Below are 21,842 nucleotides of genomic sequence, written 5' to 3'. Positions count from 1 at the left end.
CGAAACCCTCAATTAACATTCTTACGAATTTTCCAAAACAATTTTTTATCCTTTTATTACCTGTGTAATAATCTGAGAATTTGTCCCTATAGATTACTTTTTTATTGCTTATATTTCTCTATATATAACTATACCACTGGCAGATTTACACTAAGCCCGAATGATTTTTTATGTGTAATAATCTGAGAATTTGTCCCTATAGACTACTTTTTTATTGCTTATATTTCCCTATATATAACTATACCACTGGCAGATTTACACTAAGCCCGAATAATTTTTTATCATTTTATAACCTGCGCGGGGTTTGTAAATCACGTAGGGGATAATATGGTTGTCAATGAATGTGAAACTAGTTATCGAAGGAAATTCCGCTTATTACACTCTATAGTCGAATGTCAATCCTATGCTATTACCATAATGGGAACATGTTATTTGTTATTTAATAATGAGAGCAAATGGCAGTGATTAGTGTAAAATGGGCATAAACTTACCTGGGCAAAATTTTTTTGAGCGCAACTTGTGCATATAGGGATACATTTTAATTCAGTTATGTTTATTCCAAATTCTATAGCATTCGTTCTTGTACTATAATATTGATCGCTTTATTGCCTTAAACTTTGAAAACCAAATGTTCTTAATGTCGAAATCCGAATGAAAATTAAAAAAAGCAAAACGTTTAATTTTAACCGTTCCTAAATGTTTTCAAAAGTCAAGAAGGTAGACATTTAGATTTTTTTTACAATCCCTTCACATAATGGAGTTCGGGGGGCAGATATGATGAAATATATAATATAATGAAATATATAAAATAAGTCCACCATGAGTAGTTTACATTTGGTCTTAGACAAATATTTCGCTACACTACAAGAAATTAGCTTACCCCTTAAACTTATGGGAGAAGTTAAAAAATATTTGAAACAATAAAAAATCGATTTCCTCAAACTCTCAAAACTCTTTTGACTTTGAAAAATAACAAAAGTGCCTTAAAATGCAATCACTGTGTTCATTTCTCTACTTCTTTCACATTTTCGCAGCAAATCAATGGAAAAAAGACTCCAGAGTCCTATGGCAAAATCAGCAAAACATGAATCTACATTGTACTATAATAAAAAAAAATAAAAAATCAGGGCCTATGTAAATTATTAAAATCCATTGATAGTTTCCAATGGGAGCAGACACTCACTTTGTAAGACATATACGTGTTGTTTGCTTTATTTTTTCTTCAATTCTTTCAATTCTTCGCTTTATTAAAACGCAGGAAGAAAGAGTCATAAAAACAGGGTTTTTGTTAAAAAGGGGAAAGGGCGGTAGTCATCAGTCCCAACCAACAAGAATACATACAAATTCTTCGGTTTGTGCATACTAAAGATTTGAGAACAAATAAATATTTCAAATGAAAAACATTTGTTTATGTACCCGCTCCATCGTCCTACAAATATTCCCATATAGTCTGCATTAGCACCCTATGCTTGGAGCTTCTCAGTCAGTCAGTTGAGCAGTGCCAGGCGAATGGATGGACGGACATAGTCTGACATAACAGAACGGGTTAACTAAATGCCTACACTTTAATAAAATATCGAATAATTAAAATTTTAAGACCTCACCAGAAATGTTTGTCGTTTTGTTTTTTGTGAAGCAGAATATTTTGGGATTAGTTAGGAAGGCGGGCATTAAAATGGTCTCGGACCTACTAACAAACACAGACGGCTTCGTATAATGAATTGGATCCCCGGTTATTGTTCCACATATGTAAAATAAATCCCAAGAGAATGACATGACAAAGGCTTTTTTCTCTGTTTCTTGCCATACCATTTGTTTGTGTGGCACCATAAAAGCTGTTGTTTAACACCACATAACCAACTATATTTGGATACATAATTCTAAATTAATGTTTATTAAATATAGGGATAAACATGTTGCTCACATGTATTATAATTGAAAATTCATTAAGAAAACAATTTCAAAAATTTAAATTAGAATTGACATTTCCTTATGTGAAAGAAAATATAAATTTTATTAAATTAATTGAAATTTTGTCTAAAACTAAAAAATAATACAAAAAATTGTCTATTTAATTTTACTATTACATGTTGTAAAATCGAGAGAAAAAAGTTCAGTGTTAACATGTTCGTATTAAACTCTTTTTTTGGGACTTTTTATTTATCTTAAATACAATTTTGATTTCTTTTACAAAAGACATTTTTTGGCAAATTTTGTTTATTAATTATTTTTTTTTTTTCATTTCAATAATAAAATCAATATATATTTCATATAATATGTATATACATTCGCTTTTTATGCGTTTGTGAGATATTTCTAGCGTCTAAATGGACCATCGTGTTTTATAATATTTAGTGCATAAAATAAATATAGTGTGTGACTTATACTGATATCTACACATTCTTCAATATAGGTCCACATTCGTGTAATAACTCTTAATTTCCATATATGCGGTATTTATTAAAATAAATAAGTATATGTGCACCGATTATAATGCTACTAATGTGCAATTTTGGCGGACTTTTATTATCCCCAACACTACCTTATTGTTTTGTACATACATACATATATGTGTATAGTTAATATGTATATAGATATTTAATTCGTCTTCTATGTTCATACATAGGTACATATATAAACTTGTTTTAGTTAAAATATTTCTTTACCATCGACCAACCGACCGATCGACCTCCCATTGTTGCTGTCATTTTATGTCGTCGACGACTAAGACGACGTCGTGCTTTAAATCCTTTGTATATAAGATGTAGTATTCTACAAAGTTTGCCGCTTTTTTCTTCTGCTTTTTTTTTCAACAAGAGCAAGAGCGAGTACTAACTCTCTCCCTATGCTATTGTTAAACAGAGATTGAGATATACAAATAAAAAGAACTCAAATGAATTTTTGAAAAAAAAACTTATGTATGTGACATTGTAGAAGCTATCAATATGAGCACAGAAAACAAGAAGAAGCTCCATTGTATTAATTTATGGCGAAGAAGTAGAATATTTTCTTTACTCCCCTTTGTATGAAGATAGAGGGGGGCACTATTGCAAAACAAAAGTGCCAATATGATGGGCAATAATAACAACCACATTGTTTCCCCATCACCATAGCAAACGTAAAAGAACAACAAACAATAGTCTAACTTTTTTTGTCATCTTCATATCCTAAGATATCCATACAAATATTTTTGCCGGTTACCTGAGCTCCAACATTATTCACCAATACCCAAGCAAATACATTCATCGGGAATACACATACATATAGATATATGCCGGCTCCACTCGTTCGTAAATATCATCGGTTAGGCTCCACACGTACTTCGTGTTAGTTATTCATTGATTCGTAATTTTATTTCATGTAGATACATTTCTATATATATGTGGCGCTCAGTGCTCTCCCCATTTGTGTGGTGGGCTTAACAGTGTGAGTTGTGTTTTTGGGGTATAAAAGCTTGCGCGCCAAAATTTTGCTTGGCATTCAGCCTCCCGACAGTAGGGAAATCACAGCTCAAAGTATGTGAATTTGGTATTTGGTAGAAACTACATTATCGGTCGAAGCAGATACAACTGAATGGCTATCGAAGAATAATATTAAAACAAGAACAAATTTTAGGATACTGAAATGTTAAAATCAAAGAAATATTTTAAATTTTTTTCTCTATAAAGAGCTTTTTTAAGGGAATTTTATGTTTTTATACTATGCTATTCCTCCAATGAAATGACACAATAAAGTCCCTCATAAGCACATATTTTTCCATAAAACTTCATTTTAATTTAATATTTTTTGTAGTTTCCTTCATTGCTTTCTTTTGAGGAGAATTTCTCCTTTTCATAAGGGGTTTTTTCTCTTATTTTTTTTAACCCCCCAATACACTTGATTCTTTCGTGTCCGTCTATCTGGTTATTGTTGTTTATCTGAGTAATAAAAGGATTTTTTGTTGTTTTTATTTTATAAAGCCGCGCCACAAGAATTCATCTCCAAAAACAAAAATCATATGGTTTTGTTGTTATTCGTGCTGTAGGTCTTCTTCTTTTAGTATTGAATTCTTTTCTTTATATTTGTTGTTGTATAGAATTCCTACTGCGGCTAGCTCAAAATTCTTTCGTATTGTTATTGCGCTCAGGAAAAATTTCTTATGAATACTCTCTTCAAATGGTTAAATCAAGAGAGAGGATCCTCTATTATAATGCCCTTTCATTCTCACCTTAAAGATTTGTTGGGGTTTTCGTCTTATTTCAAATATCTACCACTACAGCTGATTGCGCTCATTGCTGCAATGAGAAAACCCCCTGCCTTCACTACTGGTGTTGTGTTGTTGCTGCGCCGCTTGGTAAACGTCAACTGAGAACCCTTATTGATGTGTGTATATGCAATGGTGGTGGGTTGCTTCACACATTGAGCAGGAGCAGTGAGGTTTGCGTTGCATTTCGTACATTGACGTCGTGTATATAAACTCGCCGTAGTTGAGCAAAGTCAATCATTCGAGTTCATCTCTTCCTCGTCGTCGTATAGTAGCAGCAGCAGCATTTTTACTACTGCTTGCAATCGAATATTAAAAATTGGAATTACTAAACAAAAAAACCCGCCACCAACACGAAAAATATGCTCTCAAGGATTTGATAAATGTCAAAATTAAAACATTGCATTATGAACTATATTTAACACAAAATACACATGAACACTCATCATTAAACAAAAACAGTGCATTACCATTTAAAAATAACTAATAAAGTGACAAAAAAAATTGTGTTTTAGCAATTTTTTTAAAAAGAAATTTGTAAAATTATTTCAAACACATCCTAAACACACACACACAATCGCCACCATGATGTGGGAATCAATCATTGAAGAAACCGGAGATATTGCCATGGATTTCCAAAGGTAAATATCATCTTCATCTCTAATTAATGTTAAATTTTGCAAAACTGTGGATTACCTGCAAAATTCAACAACCTCTATGTTTAAAGTGAACTTGAAAAAAATCGCATCGACCAACAATCATCAACCTTCAAATGAAAACAAAAGTTTAAACAAAAAGCTGCCTTGTCAAATATCAAGAAAGAAAACAATTGGAGCTTTACTCATTATGGTTTGGGGTTTTCTGCTGCTTCCCCTTCATGTGAACATGCATATCCCATTCATTCATAATCACTAAACCGGTGTAACAGTACCAACATAGTGTTCTCGACCTGACCCAATAATTTTTTATCGTAGTATTTTGGCCATAACCATGGTTCTCATCGTCAACGTCATTGTAGCCAAGAACACAGAACATCTGCCTCTTTTTGCCTTGATGGTTCGCATGTTTCTTGGTTACACTCGACTGACCGATTTTGTTTCTTGCCACAAATGCACAAAAACAAAACCTATTCCCTTAAAAAATAGAAGTGACTGACTGGATGACTTTCTTACAGGCCTTCATCAGCACTTTGTTTACATTTTTTCCCTAAGCTCATTCCTGGATGTGTTAAACATCTGCAGTAAATTTCGTCCAAAAACCCCCTCAGTTTTTCTAATTTACAAAAATTCCAATTTCTTTCGTGCCGACTGCTGCTTCCTCCCTCTCTTCTACTATTGATTGGGTGACATACAGCCGTCGCATATGGTGTGTGTAAAACACCAACTCTAAAACAGCTAGCCAACAACCCTCTGGTAATGCATCAGAAAACCTAGAACTGAGTTTAATGAACCCTCCACACAAAATAATGCCCTACTGCTGTGTTCACTAACTCCTGCGCCTTGTAGTCCGAACATAGTATGAAACACTTCAGTTGTATTTCTACCCTCAACATGATCGTACAGTTTCTCATTGTGGTTGTTTGTGAAGGCGATGACATTTTTTGTCCTTTGGAAATATTAATGTGAATTTTTTAACATTTCTAAAATATTTATTTAGTTACTAATTTCTTATTTTTTTCTTTTTACTTTTAGTTTCCAAATCCAAAGAAATAATCGCAATCCTTTATCACGTCGCCTGAATTTGGATGCCTCCATAACAATGGATGACGATCTGTCTTTTTACAATGACGATCATGTTGCCCAGGATCGTCATTTTACTGCCAGTCCTCAATTGATGGGTCTATTGTCTCCTGAAGGCTCTCCACAACGTTTCCAAATTGTTGACAAATCTAGCAAATTTTTGCAAAGCCGCAAGTCGTTGGCCCTCAAGACTTTTGTTCCCCAAAATGTTAACAGCACACATTCAGATACACCCTCCAAGGGTGGATTCCGTGTCTTCCAAAGCATGTCCTCCACCGGATCCATGGAATCCTCTATGGATGATGAATACATGGAATTTTTCGACATGGAAAATTTGGAACCCCATCAACAAGAACAACAGCAATCAAATTTCCCCAGCGATTTAAACTCTTTGATCAGTGGTCAGATCATAAAAAATTCTCCCATTAAAACACCAGAAATGCGCCGGCCTTCAGTAAGACGTTGTCTCAGCATGACCGAAAACACACAATACCAAGCAAAAACTCCAGAATCAGCATTGAATGTATCATCCAACAATTCGGGTAATCGTTTGAATATCAACTGTTGTTTCAAACGTCCCGAACCACCATCCACCACCTGTTCTCCCATTCAATCGAAACGTTATCGTGGCGCTGAAAAGGAAAATCTTGATGGTTCCTTCTCCAACAACACAAACTCCTCTCCTGTCACATCAACCGCTGCAGCAGCAGTTTCCCGCCCAACTTTACGCAAATGTATGTCCATGAATGATGCGGAAATTATGTCAGCGCTCAATCGATCCGAAAACACCGACGAACCCGATTTAATCGGCGATTTTAGCAAACCTTACGTTTTGCCTTTGATTGCAGGACGCCATCGTGATCTCAAGTCGATCAGCTGTAATACTGTTGCCCGCCTCTTGAATGGTGAATTTGATGATAAAGTAGCCAATTATCGTATCATCGATTGCCGTTATCCCTATGAATATGAAGGTGGCCATATCCGTGGTGCCAAGAATTTGTATACCCAAGAGCAAATCATCGAAGAATTCTTGTCTCAACAAATGACCGAAATGCAGCAGGCTCGCAATGAAGAATCCGGCAACAAGCGCAATATCATTATCTTCCATTGCGAATTCTCCTCCGAACGCGGACCCAAATTGTCACGATTCTTGCGTAACTACGATAGAGCACGTAACACCAATGCCTATCCCGCTTTGGATTATCCTGAAGTATATTTGTTGCACAATGGCTACAAAGAGTTCTTTGAAAATCATGTGGACTTGTGTGAACCCCATGCATATCGTCCCATGTTGGAGCCCTCATTTAATGAAGAATATCGTCATTTCCGTGCCAAGTCAAAGTCATGGAATGGCGATGGTTTGGGAGGTGCTACACAACGCATTAAGAAGTCCAGATCTCGTTTGATGTTGTAAATCAAGAAAAGTGCAAAACATGCAAACACCGCCTGCCTGACCAAAAAACACCCGCCTAACCAACACAAGTCTATGTAAAAACTATTTGTTATTGTCATTTTAGTTATTATTTGATTATTAGTTCTTTTTGTTGATTTTTTAACTATTGACCTAAACCTATCCGACCCATATATTCCCAGACACAAAGATTTTTTTGTAAATTTTTATATGATCAAACTGTCCCTGAGCCCCAGACATTGTAAAAATTCAAAAAAAAAAAACAAAAACAAAACTATAGAAGCTTATTATCTACCATTGACCCCCTTCCCCATTATCCCTTTTGTATAAGAATTATTATTTATTTTTATAATTTTAGTTAATTTATATTTTATAAAACCCCAATTTATTTTAGATTGTCTTTATAAACAAAATTTCCACATCTTTAGTTGAATTTGTGTATAGTTTAAAATTTTCAAATTGTAATTCAATTCATAATTCATATTCAAATTGTGTGCATTAAAAATTCCAAAAATATTGATTTGCAAAATAGCGATTGGCTATAGAAGTAACGACCAAGAGCCAACAACAAATCAACCCCTTAATTAGGCCCCCATCCACCAGCAAAGACTCTCATTTAATTTAAAGAAAACACAAAGAAGCTTAAAATTTTTAATTTTAAACAATTTTTTCGTAAAGTTGAAAACTTTTTACGCACAATTACGCTTATTTTTATGTTAATTCTATTTTTATTTAATTTTAATAATTTTTTTAAAGCAAAGCTTTTTTGTATCAAAAAATGCAATATAAGAAATTAAAACGTCGAAAAGAAAAAAAAATATGAAAAGTAATAAAAAAAAAACATGTTATGAAATATAAAACTATGTCTTTTTCTAAAAAAAAAATGAGCATTCTAAGTGTAGCTTTCTTGAATTTCAGTTTTTTAATGTTTGTCTTAAACAGCAACATTTAAAAATTATATCTATGAAAGATACAATACTCTTTCAAAAATTAGCCCTGATATGAAATTATTTGAATTAAATGCTCTTTCAAAGTTCATACATTGAAATTGTATTAAATTCCAAAAAAATGTATATGGGGAGGAAAAAAATTGGATCATTTCATTATTTTGAGGTCCAGACTACCTACCTGCACGTCTACTTTTGATCTTCTTTAATATTGCAGAGCATTGCCAATATTAAATCAAATACTAATCAAATTAGAAATACTTTATATAACAATTTGCATTTTTTGTAAATATATTAATAAACTCGGTGTTTTTCAAAAAATTTTAATTAAATTATAAATTTTTTGTATATTTGATTTACATTACAAATCAACATTGCGAAAAATATGCTGCTTTTGTTTATCTATTAGTCTGTTTCTTATAATAAAAATGGAAAGAATTTTTGAAAATAATTTTCGGAAATCAGATTGATTGTCACACTTTGTATTTTTCCTTGTTTTTTTGTTAGTTTTTGATATACAATACTCATTACAAACTAATACACCACATTCCAAAAATATGTGATTTATATTTTAAATATTATTTTAATAAGCGTAATTGTTAATGTAGCATTCAAAGTTTTCAAAACATTACCAAACAATATTGTAATTTAAAAAAATTAAATTTTAAAAAATTAAATTTTCCACAGAATTATAAAATATGTGTATAGAAATTTTAGATATAACTCATGAGAAATTTATAATATTTCTATATAGACTTGATTCATTTTAAAATCAATGTTAATTACATTCTGATTAAAATTGGGGGTATGTTTGTTTTGCATTTATAATCAGTCGTATTTTTACTTGCTGTGATTGCTATTTTATTTGTTACTAGTTTTTATTTAAATTATTTTAGCTACTTATTACCAACAGTTCGTTTAAGTTATGCCATAGATTTCTTAAACCTTAGTTCTATTTTTATAATAATTTTTAATTTGTTTATTTTGTATAGTACTTTTGTTTTGTCTAAAATTTTCTGTTTTCTGTATATTTCTCTAGACACACACTTTGGTGCATTACAAATTTTGAATTAAATGAAATGACTAAATAAAATTGTAAATGTATTATTTGGCTGGTAAAATTTGGACAGGTGTGAAAGTAAAATGCCAAGCTATAAGTGAAGTAGTAATGTTTTGTTCAGGGTTAGAATCTTGCATGAATTTAGGATACAATATCAACAAATTAAAAGTGAACAATTAGACATTTGTAATTGTTAGTTTAAATTTATTGCATGAATATTGCAAGAATTTTAAACTTATATGGTTTGCCAATACAATATAAACACTGTCCAAAAGTCCGATAAAATTGATTATTGATTTCATCTAGAATTGCATTTTAGGAGTCGAATCAGGTTTGCCATGTGTTTCATATGAAATTCCCAAAAAGTTGCAAAAAATTGTAATGAGGGCGACGTGGTATATTAAATTCACTTGCTCCAAATCTCGCTTTTTCAAGATTCGAAATAGCATTTGTCATACAAAGGCATACAACTACCATCATAGTCTGATGATCAAAATCCGCAATTTATACATTCGAAGTCTTGCTCTCTTGTACGGAAAAGCGATATGCAAACATAAAGTGATTTCGAGCATGGTGTGAACGTGATTTGAAGAAGGGTGTTCTCGTTGGTATTTTGAAGGCGATTACCTACATTTACAATACGATTACGATTCCACAACGTGCACGCAACGATACGTTTCGGATACATAGCTGTAAGTAATCGGTACTTAGTACAGTTGCAACCCTAGGTAACGGGAATTATAGTAAAAAGCCGTTAGAAGGCGTCAATTTTTGTGATTTCGTGATCTCTATATCGTTTCGCTAGTAATTTTATTTGTTCGCAGAGAAGTCTTGCTATCAAAAATTTGGAATTAATTTTTATTCTGATTTAAATACGGGAATTGTGGAAAAATGACATCGGAACTAACATGTTCGAAGTGTAAACAGCCTCCAAAGTTCTACTGTGAAAGATGCCAAGAACCTTATTGTAGCTCCGAGTGCCAAGTTTCTGATTGGCGGGAACACAAGTCTATATGCTACAAAATGCCGTAAGTATATTGCTTTCCAATACATATCCCACATTTGGATGATCTTCCTTTCCCTAAATAGCAATTTAGTTCCCTTGCAAATGTTCAAGTCGACGAGTAATTTAAGTATGAAAAGTGAAGCATCATCACGTCGACAATATGGCTCTAAGGATAACCTTAACGATACAAGACGCACTAACACTAGTGGCTCAAAATCAAGAAACCCCATAGAATGTGACGATTCGTGTGGAGGAGCAAAACCTAAGAAGATTTTACAAGATGAAGCCTTTACTTTACTGCCCAAAGCGGTGCCGGCAGCTGAAGTTGAAACCAATGTTTCGAGAAACACTCCCAGCAAAAATACCGGTACTAATTTTGTCGACAAACCTGCCAACTGGAAATTACCATATCCTCCTCCAAGTGGATATTTCGATGCCATCATTCAGTATGTGGAAGAGTCCGAACATGTCGGAAAACGTTTCTTGTGGATAACTGACGTAAAATACGACGCACCTTTGCGCAAACTATTGGCAGAAATTCACCGAAATGTAGATCAGAAAGATCCATGTAATCCCGATTTAATAATTCCAGGTGCTTTGGTGGCTGCTCCGCTTAGTAAGATATTGTATAGAGCAATAGTTTTGGAGAGTTCTCCAAAAACACAACGAGCAGATGTACGGCTTATCGATTACGGAAATGAATTAAGAATACCTTTTAATCAGATTTATGCGCCAATTCCTATAATGGCAAATTTAAATGCTTATGCTATCCGTGTGTGTATTCAAGGCGATTGCGGTGCTTTGGAGCTGGAGTCTGTAATCAATATAAAAGTTGTGGGCGAAAAACATCCTGCTGGATATTATAATGTCGAACTTAAGGAAAAGACTGTACCTTTACAATTACCAGTGGAATTACTGACAAATGAAAAATCATTATCTGTGGTCAAATGCTTTGCCGATAGTCGACACGCACTTCTTCGTATGAATAGTATTGGCAATATTTCCTTGGATGAAATTCTTAATTCGGAACAGACTTTACAATACGAATTTGAAAATGCCCCCAAAGAGGGTGCTTTTGTTGCTACTCGCACTTCGAAAGGCTGGAAAAGAGCACGTCTTCTTGGTCTACTCGATAAAAGTCATGAATATTTGGTATATCTCATAGATGATGGTGATATTGTTATTACGCCTCAAATCAAACGAATACCTACCCCATTTTTGACCCAACCCATGCAAGTGTTTGCAGTTTCTACAAGTTCTCCAGAATTTGTATTTTCTGAGTGCCTTTTAAAAGCCAAGAATGTTTCGTTGCAATTACTCCCTGCTACTTCTGTAATTGCTGGGAAAGATTCGAAAACACATGTGTCTTGTGCTTTATTCGAGGATAGTCGGAAGATATTGGATGTTGTTATCGCATCCGTATTTACAGGATCTCCTAATGAATTGGAACTTCCATTTTGGCACGAAATTTTGGAAAATGGGTCTCATGTCACAATCAGTAATGTATTGACATTCAAAGAAGTCTATATCGCCGCTATCGAATGTAAGGAATACTCCAAAATTTTCATGAGTGAACAAACCAAATGTATTCCCTTTAATGAAAAGGACGATATTAAAAAGGGAGATTTAGTTTTTGTTCACAATCAGCAGGAAACTCCTTATCGTGGACAGGTGAGTTTTTTTTTCTAGAATGTTTTTAATTATTATTAACTAAAATTATGTTTGTATTTTATATCTTTTGTGCCAACATGTGAAACTGTTGGTAATTCCAATTTTTTTACTTGCTATGTCATATGATTTATACCGTTATCATCGTCTTTGCCTAATACTGACAATACATCCGTATTATATTGCTCATGAAACAACATATTAATTTGTAAGTGAATGTCGGGTTATGTAAACAGGATAACCGATGAAATGTTAAAACTACATACATATTTTAAAAATACTAAGTGAAAAAAGCACATTATACGTAATATATAATTGTTTATAAAAATTATGAAGTTACAAACAAATACTACATTTTTAAAACTAAAAACCTAAAGCACACTTTTATAAAAAAAATATATATATTTTTGTAATGCTTTGTAAATGTTCGTAAAATGTTCAAATTTTAAATAGTTGCCAAAAGGCTTTCCAAAAACCCAAAAATATTATTGCATGTATTTGACAGGCGTAGTGTGTGATAAGCAAATATTTTTTTTTTTTTTTTTTGCATTAATTGAAATCAAATACATATTTTTATTATACATTAATATTATATATTTTCATGTTTTAATTTGTACTTAAATTTATTTTATTTCAAAACTTAATCCGATAGATCAAAGAAGTCAATACCAACACCTTCAGCATATTAGATGTCGACAAAGGCTATGATCACTTCAACGTACAACGGAAATTCCTCTTTAAACCAACAAATATTATTCGAACTTTGCCAGTTCGTTGTTCATTGATCAAATTCATGTACTTGGAAACTATACAAACTCCTATAGCAGATAATAAAGCTCTAGAAGCATTAGAAAGTTGCATGGAAAATTATACATCATTTGAAGTCTCTACGATGGGAATAAATCAAGCTGTTGACTTACTCTTCCGCACAAATGAACGCCAGTCTCTATGCAAAAAACTAATACCAATGGTGTTTGAACCCAGAGATAGTTCCAAAGCAAAACCATTGCAGAATGCTACCATACAATCGGCTGCAAATACAGCATTACCTCCCACACCTCCGACACCACCAATAACCCCAACATCACCGGATGCACAAGTTAAAGTATTTACTGCACCACCCGAAAATGCAACAGCTAATAAAATATATACACTCGAAGACTTGAAAGTAATACCCATTGAATGTGGTGAAAAGGTTGAATTATATGTTTTGGATGCTACTACATTGGTAAATCAAGATGGTCCCTATGTAACCGCTGCCGATTTCAATAACAAGGCGTTTTTAAGAAAAATGGAGAGCTATTTAGCAATGGTTGGTGAATATTGCAATAGTTCGAAAGCTCCTAAGACCGGTTATGCTCCTAAGTAAGTATTCATTTTTTATTCCTTATTGAATTCAATGTTCTTCCATCTCCTACATTGCGGGAAGGGGGCCACCGTATAGCGCAATGGTTAACATGTCGCATGGGTTCAATCCCATTTTCGACCGAATATCAAAAAGTTGTTCAGCGGTTTATCCCCTTCCATATAATGTGTTAATATAACTTTTTTCTTTAGTTTTTGTAGTAGCTTGGAGAAGCCGAGGGTGATATGTATGTATATTATTGAATATTGGAAAAAGTCTTCGAATTTCTAATTAAAATTCAACTAATTTTGTTTATATGATAAAGAGATTTTAACAAAAATGTCGGTCTACGATTTCTTTTGTCATATTACCGCCAAAGGTATTAATCTAAAATTAATTTAAATCCAAATTCTATCCATTGGAGAAGTTCTGCATTGACCGATGTGTTGGCTTTGTCCAGATGGAAGAATCTCTTAGTGTTTATTAGTTCTAATCGTATTGTTTTAATTGTTTGCTTCAATTCATCAGTTGTTCACAGGAAAGTTTAGAATCAAACTTTCGAACCGAATAGAGTAGCCCATTCAAACTTTCACCATAACATATTGAGGCGTTGATCCTGGGATTACGGCCTTTGTTGAGCTGCACCGCATTTGAACTATGCCCTTTTTCGCATATTAATTCAGGAATGGCTCAATTTAACCCTTCTGTGCGTGATGTGGTCCTGCTTGACCTTTTTGATCTTTATTCCTACATAACTTTATCTTTTACATGATTTGCAGCGTGATGGTTTATGACTTCTTGTATTAAAGTGTCTTAAGTTGAAAACTGTAAATTTTTATGTGATTGAATCATTAAATCGGTTTTTATAGGTATTTTAAAAAGTTTAGTGCGATTCTGCGTGATGAGGTCCAATGGGACCTACCACTAATTGCATTAGTGGTTTCAGCGCAGTTTAAAAAGCAGCGTAAAGATATTATTATTATTATTATCTTTATTTGTAATTTGAAGCCTTAAAGGCCAATTGAGGTAAATTACAATTAATCTACTAAAGAATAACTCCTCGAAACAAAGTTTTACTTATAATCTAAGATGGTTAAAGGTATAGAATTAAAGTTATCACAAATATAAACTTCTTAAGTCTAAAGAAAAAAAATATAAAATTTTATAATTTTCAATAAAAAAACTACTCTTGCAATTATTATTAATATTTTTTTTATTGTTATTATTATTTTTATTTTTGTATTTTTTTATATCTTTTTTTTTTATTTTATTTATTTTTATTTTTAATCGTTTTCTTTTAAATCAATATTACTATTGCGAATAAATATATATATTTAAAGTTTTTATTGTCGTCTTCAGTGACACCTACTCTTAAGAACAATATGTTTTTATTTTTGGTATTTTTTTTATTATTATTATTATTATTTTTTTTTTTATTTTTTTTTTTTTATTGCGATTTTTGGATTTGGAACAATTAATAACAATAACATCCTTTCAGAAAATACCGTTATTTAGAAGAATTTATCATTTTTGAAATTTTCATTGGTTTCGTTGCTTCGTAGTACATAATTTTATGTCTTCCGAAGATATATCCACTGTAGCGAAACAACAAGAGGAAAAAAGCTGTTTGAACTTCATAGTAATCATGGTCGATCTAAGTTTTTATATTTCTATACATATTCCAGACCCATCGGCTCCTGGAATTTGGCAAGATGTTCCTCAATTTAGACCAAGTTTGAAGTAACCACTATGCACATAATACTGCGAAAAAAACGAGCGTCACTAAAAAAATCGTATGGTTTTTCCTTCCAAAAACCCAGTTTGTTCAGAACATTCAACTACCAAAACAATATATTGTTGCTTGGTACGTATAAGGATACTTATAGGTACCTCGCCTGTGACAAACATCAAGGCTCTAGAATACTAATCAAAAATGTAAACATCTGTATTCTATTAAAAATCAAAGAAAACTATATTTACAAACAAATATCTATATATGCAATTTGTGCTTCATAGAAGACTCCACCTATAGTAAATAATCGAAAAATATAGTAGGGATAACCTCTCTACCATCCGTTTTTTTATTATAGGTCCCACGGGACCTTATCACGCTGGTATCGCTTCCGGTGTTATCACATACACAAGGGTTAATTTTGGTCCAATATATTTTTCACATACAATTGTGATTCATGTGGGCCTTGCCTACAGATCGGTTACCGTAAATTCCGAATTGTTAATGCGGCAAAATCGCATGGCCTTATTTGGGATGAAACTACCGTGATCTCTTTCCCCTGGTGATATATAATAAGCTATATAATATTTGTCTATTAATTTTATTTATTTTTATTTTCAATATGTAAAATTTGAAGCCACAAAGTGGCCAATTTATATAAATTACAATGGCCTACTATCAAGTTTGTTTTTTGATATGTTGGTATATACTACGTTTGTACAAATGCACACCTGCCCAAAGTTGCGCGATTCTATATTTAGTTTTATAATGCATTTTCGAGCATTTTTTTACAATTTTAAAGTTTAGTTATAATATGAGTACCAATTTCTTGTTTTGTTTTGTTATAAACCCACCCATATTTTATTTTTGACTAAATTAAACAAATTTATATTTCGCTTTGTAGAAAAATGGAGATCTGCTTATCAATTTTTGCCGATGACAACCAATGGTATCGTGCCTTATGTGTGGACCATGTGGGTGATGACCAATTTTTGGTATTATTCCTAGATTACGGAAATATATCCAAAGTTGCCAAAAAGGATATTATGCCTATAATACCTGATTTAATGTTCCCTTCAAATGCAAATATGGTTTATATAGATGGTAAGAAAAAAAGTACAATTGCTTTTCATGCGTCGTCGTTGTTGCCTTGGCTAATACCGTTTGGTTAGCAAGTAGAAACTTAATACATACAAAACTGCTGGAACTTGATTAACGTGTGCTACTGGCCATTTAAGCCAAGTCGGCGACGACATCTGTTAAAGTGGAGATTGTCCCAAACAATTTTATAATTTCTTTTGTTTTTTAGGAATCACGTCTAAGGAGCAAGCTGTGAAGTTGGCTAAAGTCACACAGACTAACCCAATTATAAAAGCCCAAGTTTCTGCTTTGCCAGAAAGTGATACATATCTTGCAAAGGTTTATAATTTAGATAAACTCATTGGTGGTTAAATTTTTATTTAAGCATATACCTTGGTTCAAAGGTAAATGTAGCCCTGGTGGCTTTTATGCATTGATTTTAAGTTTATTGTTTTTGAATTCATGTAATTTTTTTAAGTTTTGTGATCAATTTTTAAGTCATGGCTTTATAGTTTTAGTTGTATGCTAAATGGACTAAAATTACTTTTCAAATAAAAAATAAGATTTTTTTCGTTAACATTTGCTTTTTATATTTTTTTTATAATTCCAATAATAGTCTAGATCTCTTTTAGTGCTAGTTATCCAGTACTTTTTTTAATCTAAAATAGTACTCACTAAAAACAATATCTCCGATATTAAATATAAAAATTGCTCAGATAGTAACATATCTACTTATTTTTAATAATACTACCACTTTCATGTCTTGTTCCTTTAATTAAATCGTACAGACACAATCAAAAGCAGACAGAGGTTCAATTTTAGTAGCCATAGCTAAACAAAACGTCCATGTCACAAAATTACAATTTTCAGTCGAGCCAAATAACTAGCACCCATTTTAAGGTATGCTGTTGTGTTAATTTTTTTTTTTAATTTCTCAAAAACCGTATAAGATATAAATTCACTTTTTTCGGTCTTAAAATCTTGTTTATTGTAGACATTTTTTAACATGTACGAATTCAAAATAGAGATAATAGAACATGTCTAAAAATGACTTAGACCACTTTAGACCGAACAAAGCTTTTTGCCCTATTTGGATTAGACATTTTTAAAACTTTAGTCACAGGCTAAGTACAATATTAACCATAGTGTCCAATAAATTCGAACTTTGGACAGGAGGCAATTCACATCAATCCGAATGAAAAACAACGAACTCCATCAAAAAATGCTAAGTCGACTTAGCGTACTCTGGAATTACACATACTTTTATCAAAAACACTTGTAAAAACAAATTGATCTTTTAAAAATAATTGATTCGAAAATGTAACCGTTGGAAAAGGCTTTTTGCCTGTGTGCTCGCAAGATGAGAGCTTTTATTTATGAACATTTCATCAGTTTTCTTTTTTTGCATCTAAAAAGTATGAAAAGTAAAGGGAAAAATTTCGAATTAACCCTTTGGTATTTTATACATATATGCAATGTTAATTTATTTGCCTACTTTTCTCTTATGCACTTTACTTTTTATGATTGATATTTTGAATTTATGTTTAAACGGGTCGAAAAGCTTTTTTGCATAGATGACTAAAATTTTATCAAAATCGATATTATTGCCAGAAATTTAGCAGTTGTAAATAAGGGAAGTGAACAACCAACTAATAATGGAGAACCTACAAATTATTGCATTGCATGCAACTTCTACTCATCTCACTTTGCTTATAAATGAACATTTCGATTTGCTTCGTGCGTTCTTTTGTAGTCATTATTGATGTTTTGTTGAACTTACACATTTCTGTTGTTTTATAAAATATGACGCTACTCCCCCTCCCATTTGGGAAGCGCTGGTGTAGAGCGAAAAATTAAATGAAACGTCTATTTCTTAGGCTTAGTTATATTTAGTGTTTAGTTTTTATTTGATTGGTAATTAACACAAATTTTAAAATTAAGAAATTTTTGGAATAATTTCGAGCCAAAGCTTATTCAGAAAGGTATTTTCAAGTTATCAGCTATTTTTTTTAGTCAATGTTTGTTTATATTCATCTGTATTTTATTCAAGACATTGGCATAGATAGAAGGAATTTTTGGATTTCCCATTTGTTGAACAATGTTTCAATTTGACTGAAAATCGAAACGACAATATGGCAGTTTCTGTAATACTGAAAGTACCTTCCTTAATATTCCTTGATTCCAAGCATGCATTGATGACAATAATTAAAATTGTATAAACAAATACATTAAACATCCAATTAAAAATCACAAAGTTCCATATTCTACAAATATAAATGGGGAATTATTGTAAAAAGCGAGGTTGCATAAACTCTTCAAAGCAATTTAGTTTGGTATAGAACATATATGGTCTGACATAATAATTGATTTGTATTCTATATGACTTTTATGTTTGAATTGGATTTTCTATTCATATTGTTTTGAACATTTTGTACGAGTTCATAGAAATATCCAAAAAGAGATTATGTTACCGTACTTTTTAAACTTTAATAGCAAATTAGAGTAGATTCAGCAAAAAGTGCAAAATCCCTATTACGCATAATGTGATCCCTAGGGTATTTACATTAGTTTTGCATTTTTCAATTTCTTGATAAGATCTCGACATTCAATAAGAATAACTTCGTCAACTTTGGAAACAGAGTTCACGTGAATTTTTGCAAATCCACCCAATTCCTTCTCCAAAAATTCTGTAACTTCATCACTTAACTCATCTGGCAAACCTACATAATAATATAATAATATTATTTTAATTGTTGTATTCGAAGAAAAATAAATATAAAGTTACCTTCGATACCACATAAAGTGGTGCAGCAAGGCAAATCCAAGTCCATGGGATAACGTCGTATTGATTTACTGGTCAATTCACATTCGTTAGTGAAGTCAATATACGATATTAGGAATACATCATTGTCGACAATTTCAACAACCTTACCACGATACCATTCAGATTCGTATTCAGCAATGCAATATTCGTCCATCCTGCAAAAAAAAATATTAGTAAGCACAACATTTTCAGATATTGTTTGGTATATATTTTTACGTAGGTTTATAGGGCTGCCCTGCTCCACCATGGTTTTGCAGAAACTTTTGAATTGCCTGCAACTTATCACAATGTTGTTCCAATATACAACCCACATATCCTTTGTTTATGTAAGTAGTGTCGACCACAACCATTTTAATATTTTTGAGTTCTTCATCCAAAGGTACCGTTTTGAATGGCTGAAAGAAATGAAAAGTAAAGCAGAAGTTATAACATTTTTACAACATATTTTAGAAAATGTTTAATATACATTATTGCATAAAGGGGTTAAATTCTCTTTAAAACGAAGAATTTTCTTTATAGGTGCCAATGGTATAATCGAATTCTCTTTAAAGAACGTTTTTTAAAAATAACAAAAAAAAAACATTTCCGCTTTCGAATTACCTGTTGCATTGAAAAGGAAAAATCGAGTAGGGCCGGTAATATCAATTCGAATACCAATGTCAGTTGCAATGACTACGTGTTGGAGCCGAAAACCTTCACGGACGGACTTTGAGAAAGTGGTACTTTGATAAATAGCCAATGTTATTGGAATTCTATGTAGTTGTATAAATTTCCTTTCTCTAACATGTAACTAAAACTGTTTCTAGCGAACCCAATAACTTTTAAATTTTAAGAAATCTTTAATACAGTAAATAAATGGGCACCTCCCAAATGTGGACAAAATTTACGCAACCGTGGGCACCTCTCCATTATGGCAAGTCGATTTCGACAATTTTTCGGTTTCTCAATTACTTGTAAAAAATACTGGCAGCTAAAATCTGACCTCCGCATCATTATTAAAAATTAAATAACAATATACTTACCGGATCCAAACAAGGTTTAGCTATTTGTTTTGGAAGTCGTGGTAGGTTTTTCTTTTTGGCGCTACTATTGAGAGATGCATCTATAGTATTTTCACTACATGTGTCATTTTCACTGTGAAGTGTTTTTTCTGGAGTACCATTCGTTTCTTCTTTGATTCCTTGTGCTCCCTTGCCAGGTGGCGTTTTATTATTTGTATTTGTCTTGCGATTATTAGTTGGAGGAGAAACGTGTGTCCCATTACTTCCGACAGCATCATTAGATGTTGTGGAATTTTGTTCGTTTTCTTTTTCGGCAAACTCTTTACACATAGCCATTATATCGGTGTTCAAAAGTGCTTGCGATTTCATATAATAGAGCTCAACATTGCCTCCCATATCATCGGAATTGACGAAACGGACTTTAAATTCGTCACCAACATATTCTTCCAATTTTTCCATAACATTGGCTTGCATTGAATATAGAGTAACATCATGTAACTGAACCATGTGGACATACGAAGGCGAACTGCATATGGCACTGGAAATTTTTCTTAATTCCCGCATATCCCGAATACTTGTTGTTCCATAGTCAATAAAATGTATTCGCATTTTATTCTCGGGTCGAGCCGAGAGAATTTGTACCCTACACCACTGATCATTTTTCTGAGCAATAGCATAGGTGTTGGCTTTGGGTACACCTGTAAGTTCATTTGAATATTTGCCAAAATTATCAATTTTCTTAAGAATTTTGTTATATTCATCCGTAACTTTTGAATCGGCTGAGCGTATATAACAACGATTTGCCGACTTAAAGCCGGTCACGACTACTGTACTACCGTCTTCAGGCAAGGGAGTTGTATTAGGAATGAAACTCAATTGACGGGCTTTGTATGCCTGTCTACTTTCCTCTTTGGATACTTCAATTGGTTTAACATCAGCTTTGAGTGTTGGCAAGGATTCGTGTAACGCTGTTGACTGAGTAGTCTTTATTAAACGCCTAAAAGATGGTAGAAAGTGTTGTTTTACTATTTATAAAGTATGAAACAAGAGGACATAATGTGCTCTATACAAAAAGACTAAACTTGAGTACGCTGTACTTAAAATATTTGGCCCAACAAAGTATGAAGTTAAATTATATTTCAATGTCAAAAGTGTTTCTCGCGCAAACTTACGGCATAGGGAAACATATGAAACGATGACTTGGCCAATCCTTCCGTTGACATTCAGGCGAACAATAGAAATCACCACACCGCTCACATTTGCATACAGATTTTTTTGCACACAACGAACAATAGCCGGTCTCCTCTATGACGAGTTTCCCTTCGCTAAATCTGTTACCACCATTTTGCCGGTTGTTGTATTCTTCTTTTTCCGATTCTTCGCTTATAGGGTCACTGGTCTCCTCACATGCACCATTGGCTGTTGAATGTCTTAATATGTATATGCAGAAGTTATTATTATTTTTTAAAGAATAATAATTCAAAAATGGTACCTTGGAAATCGATGCATTGTATTTGTCTAGCACGCCACAGTAGTGTTGGGAAAGCAACGAGTATTTGATTACAAGTACCCGTTACTGACTAATTTTTTGAGTACTCGTTACTATTAAATGAGTACTCAATATCTTCAATAGAATCCCAATAAATTCAAACGTTTGAAAAATGCTAAAATTCAAACAGTTTTCAAACATTTTGCAAACAATTAGGGAATATGTTGAGAAAATCTGAAGTAAAAACTGCATCAGTAAAAAAAGGCATACAACTTAACAAATTTTGTATTCCTTAAA

General features: G+C 32.6%; 3 protein-coding genes across 4 annotated transcripts in view; 2 read left to right on the top strand and 1 right to left on the bottom strand.

Annotated features, from left to right (window-relative positions):
• The window catches only part of stg (string), a 704,947-nt gene extending 696,694 nt beyond the window's left edge, over positions 1 to 8,253 (top strand). Inside the window, exons 1-2 of one of the 2 annotated variants that reach the window (XM_075293161.1) lie at positions 4,259 to 4,884; positions 5,935 to 8,253. In XM_075293161.1, coding sequence (XP_075149276.1) covers positions 4,829 to 4,884; positions 5,935 to 7,396 — 1,518 coding nt within the window. In that variant the 5' untranslated portion in view covers positions 4,259 to 4,828 and the 3' untranslated portion in view covers positions 7,397 to 8,253. Of the gene's footprint in view, positions 1 to 4,258; positions 4,885 to 5,934 lie in introns of those variants that run through there. The other variant, XM_075293159.1, reaches the window with a different exon arrangement.
• A 1,895-nt stretch (positions 8,254 to 10,148) lies between these two features.
• On the top strand, positions 10,149 to 16,808 carry Kots (Kotsubu). The gene is made up of 5 exons (XM_075293153.1): positions 10,149 to 10,428; positions 10,490 to 12,077; positions 12,727 to 13,439; positions 16,056 to 16,255; positions 16,461 to 16,808. Exons 1-5 carry the CDS (start codon positions 10,292 to 10,294, stop codon positions 16,601 to 16,603), a joined length of 2,781 nt encoding a protein of 926 aa, XP_075149268.1. The 5' UTR covers positions 10,149 to 10,291; the 3' UTR covers positions 16,604 to 16,808.
• A 1,292-nt stretch (positions 16,809 to 18,100) lies between these two features.
• On the bottom strand, positions 18,101 to 21,667 carry Veneno (veneno). Its single transcript, XM_075293184.1, has 6 exons — positions 21,549 to 21,667; positions 21,229 to 21,486; positions 20,078 to 21,053; positions 19,272 to 19,450; positions 19,017 to 19,210; positions 18,101 to 18,951 (listed from the first exon to the last, which is right to left on the bottom strand). Exons 1-6 carry the CDS (start codon positions 21,563 to 21,565, stop codon positions 18,791 to 18,793), a joined length of 1,785 nt encoding a protein of 594 aa, XP_075149299.1. The 5' UTR covers positions 21,566 to 21,667; the 3' UTR covers positions 18,101 to 18,790.
• Between the last annotated feature and the right edge of the window lie 175 nt (positions 21,668 to 21,842).

This window comes from Haematobia irritans, chromosome 1 (assembly GCF_050003625.1).
Source record: "Haematobia irritans isolate KBUSLIRL chromosome 1, ASM5000362v1, whole genome shotgun sequence".
NCBI lineage: Eukaryota > Metazoa > Arthropoda > Insecta > Diptera > Muscidae > Haematobia > Haematobia irritans.
Note: the sequence above shows the minus strand (reverse complement) of the source record. Positions and strands in the feature narration are given on the sequence as shown.

Excerpts from the sequence above, each read along its gene's own strand:
- Kots (XM_075293153.1), top strand. The coding sequence starts at position 10,292 with ATGACATCGGAACTAACATGTTCGAAGTGTAAACAGCCTCCAAAGTTC. Across the intron at positions 13,440-16,055 it reads AAGACCGGTTATGCTCCTAA|AAAAATGGAGATCTGCTTAT; the intron begins GTAAGTATTCAT and ends TTCGCTTTGTAG. Across the intron at positions 16,256-16,460 it reads AAATATGGTTTATATAGATG|GAATCACGTCTAAGGAGCAA; the intron begins GTAAGAAAAAAA and ends TTTGTTTTTTAG.
- Veneno (XM_075293184.1), bottom strand. Across the intron at positions 21,054-21,228 it reads TTCATATGTTTCCCTATGCC|GCGTTTAATAAAGACTACTC; the intron begins GTAAGTTTGCGC and ends ACCATCTTTTAG. Across the intron at positions 18,952-19,016 it reads CACTTTATGTGGTATCGAAG|GTTTGCCAGATGAGTTAAGT; the intron begins GTAACTTTATAT and ends ATTATTATGTAG.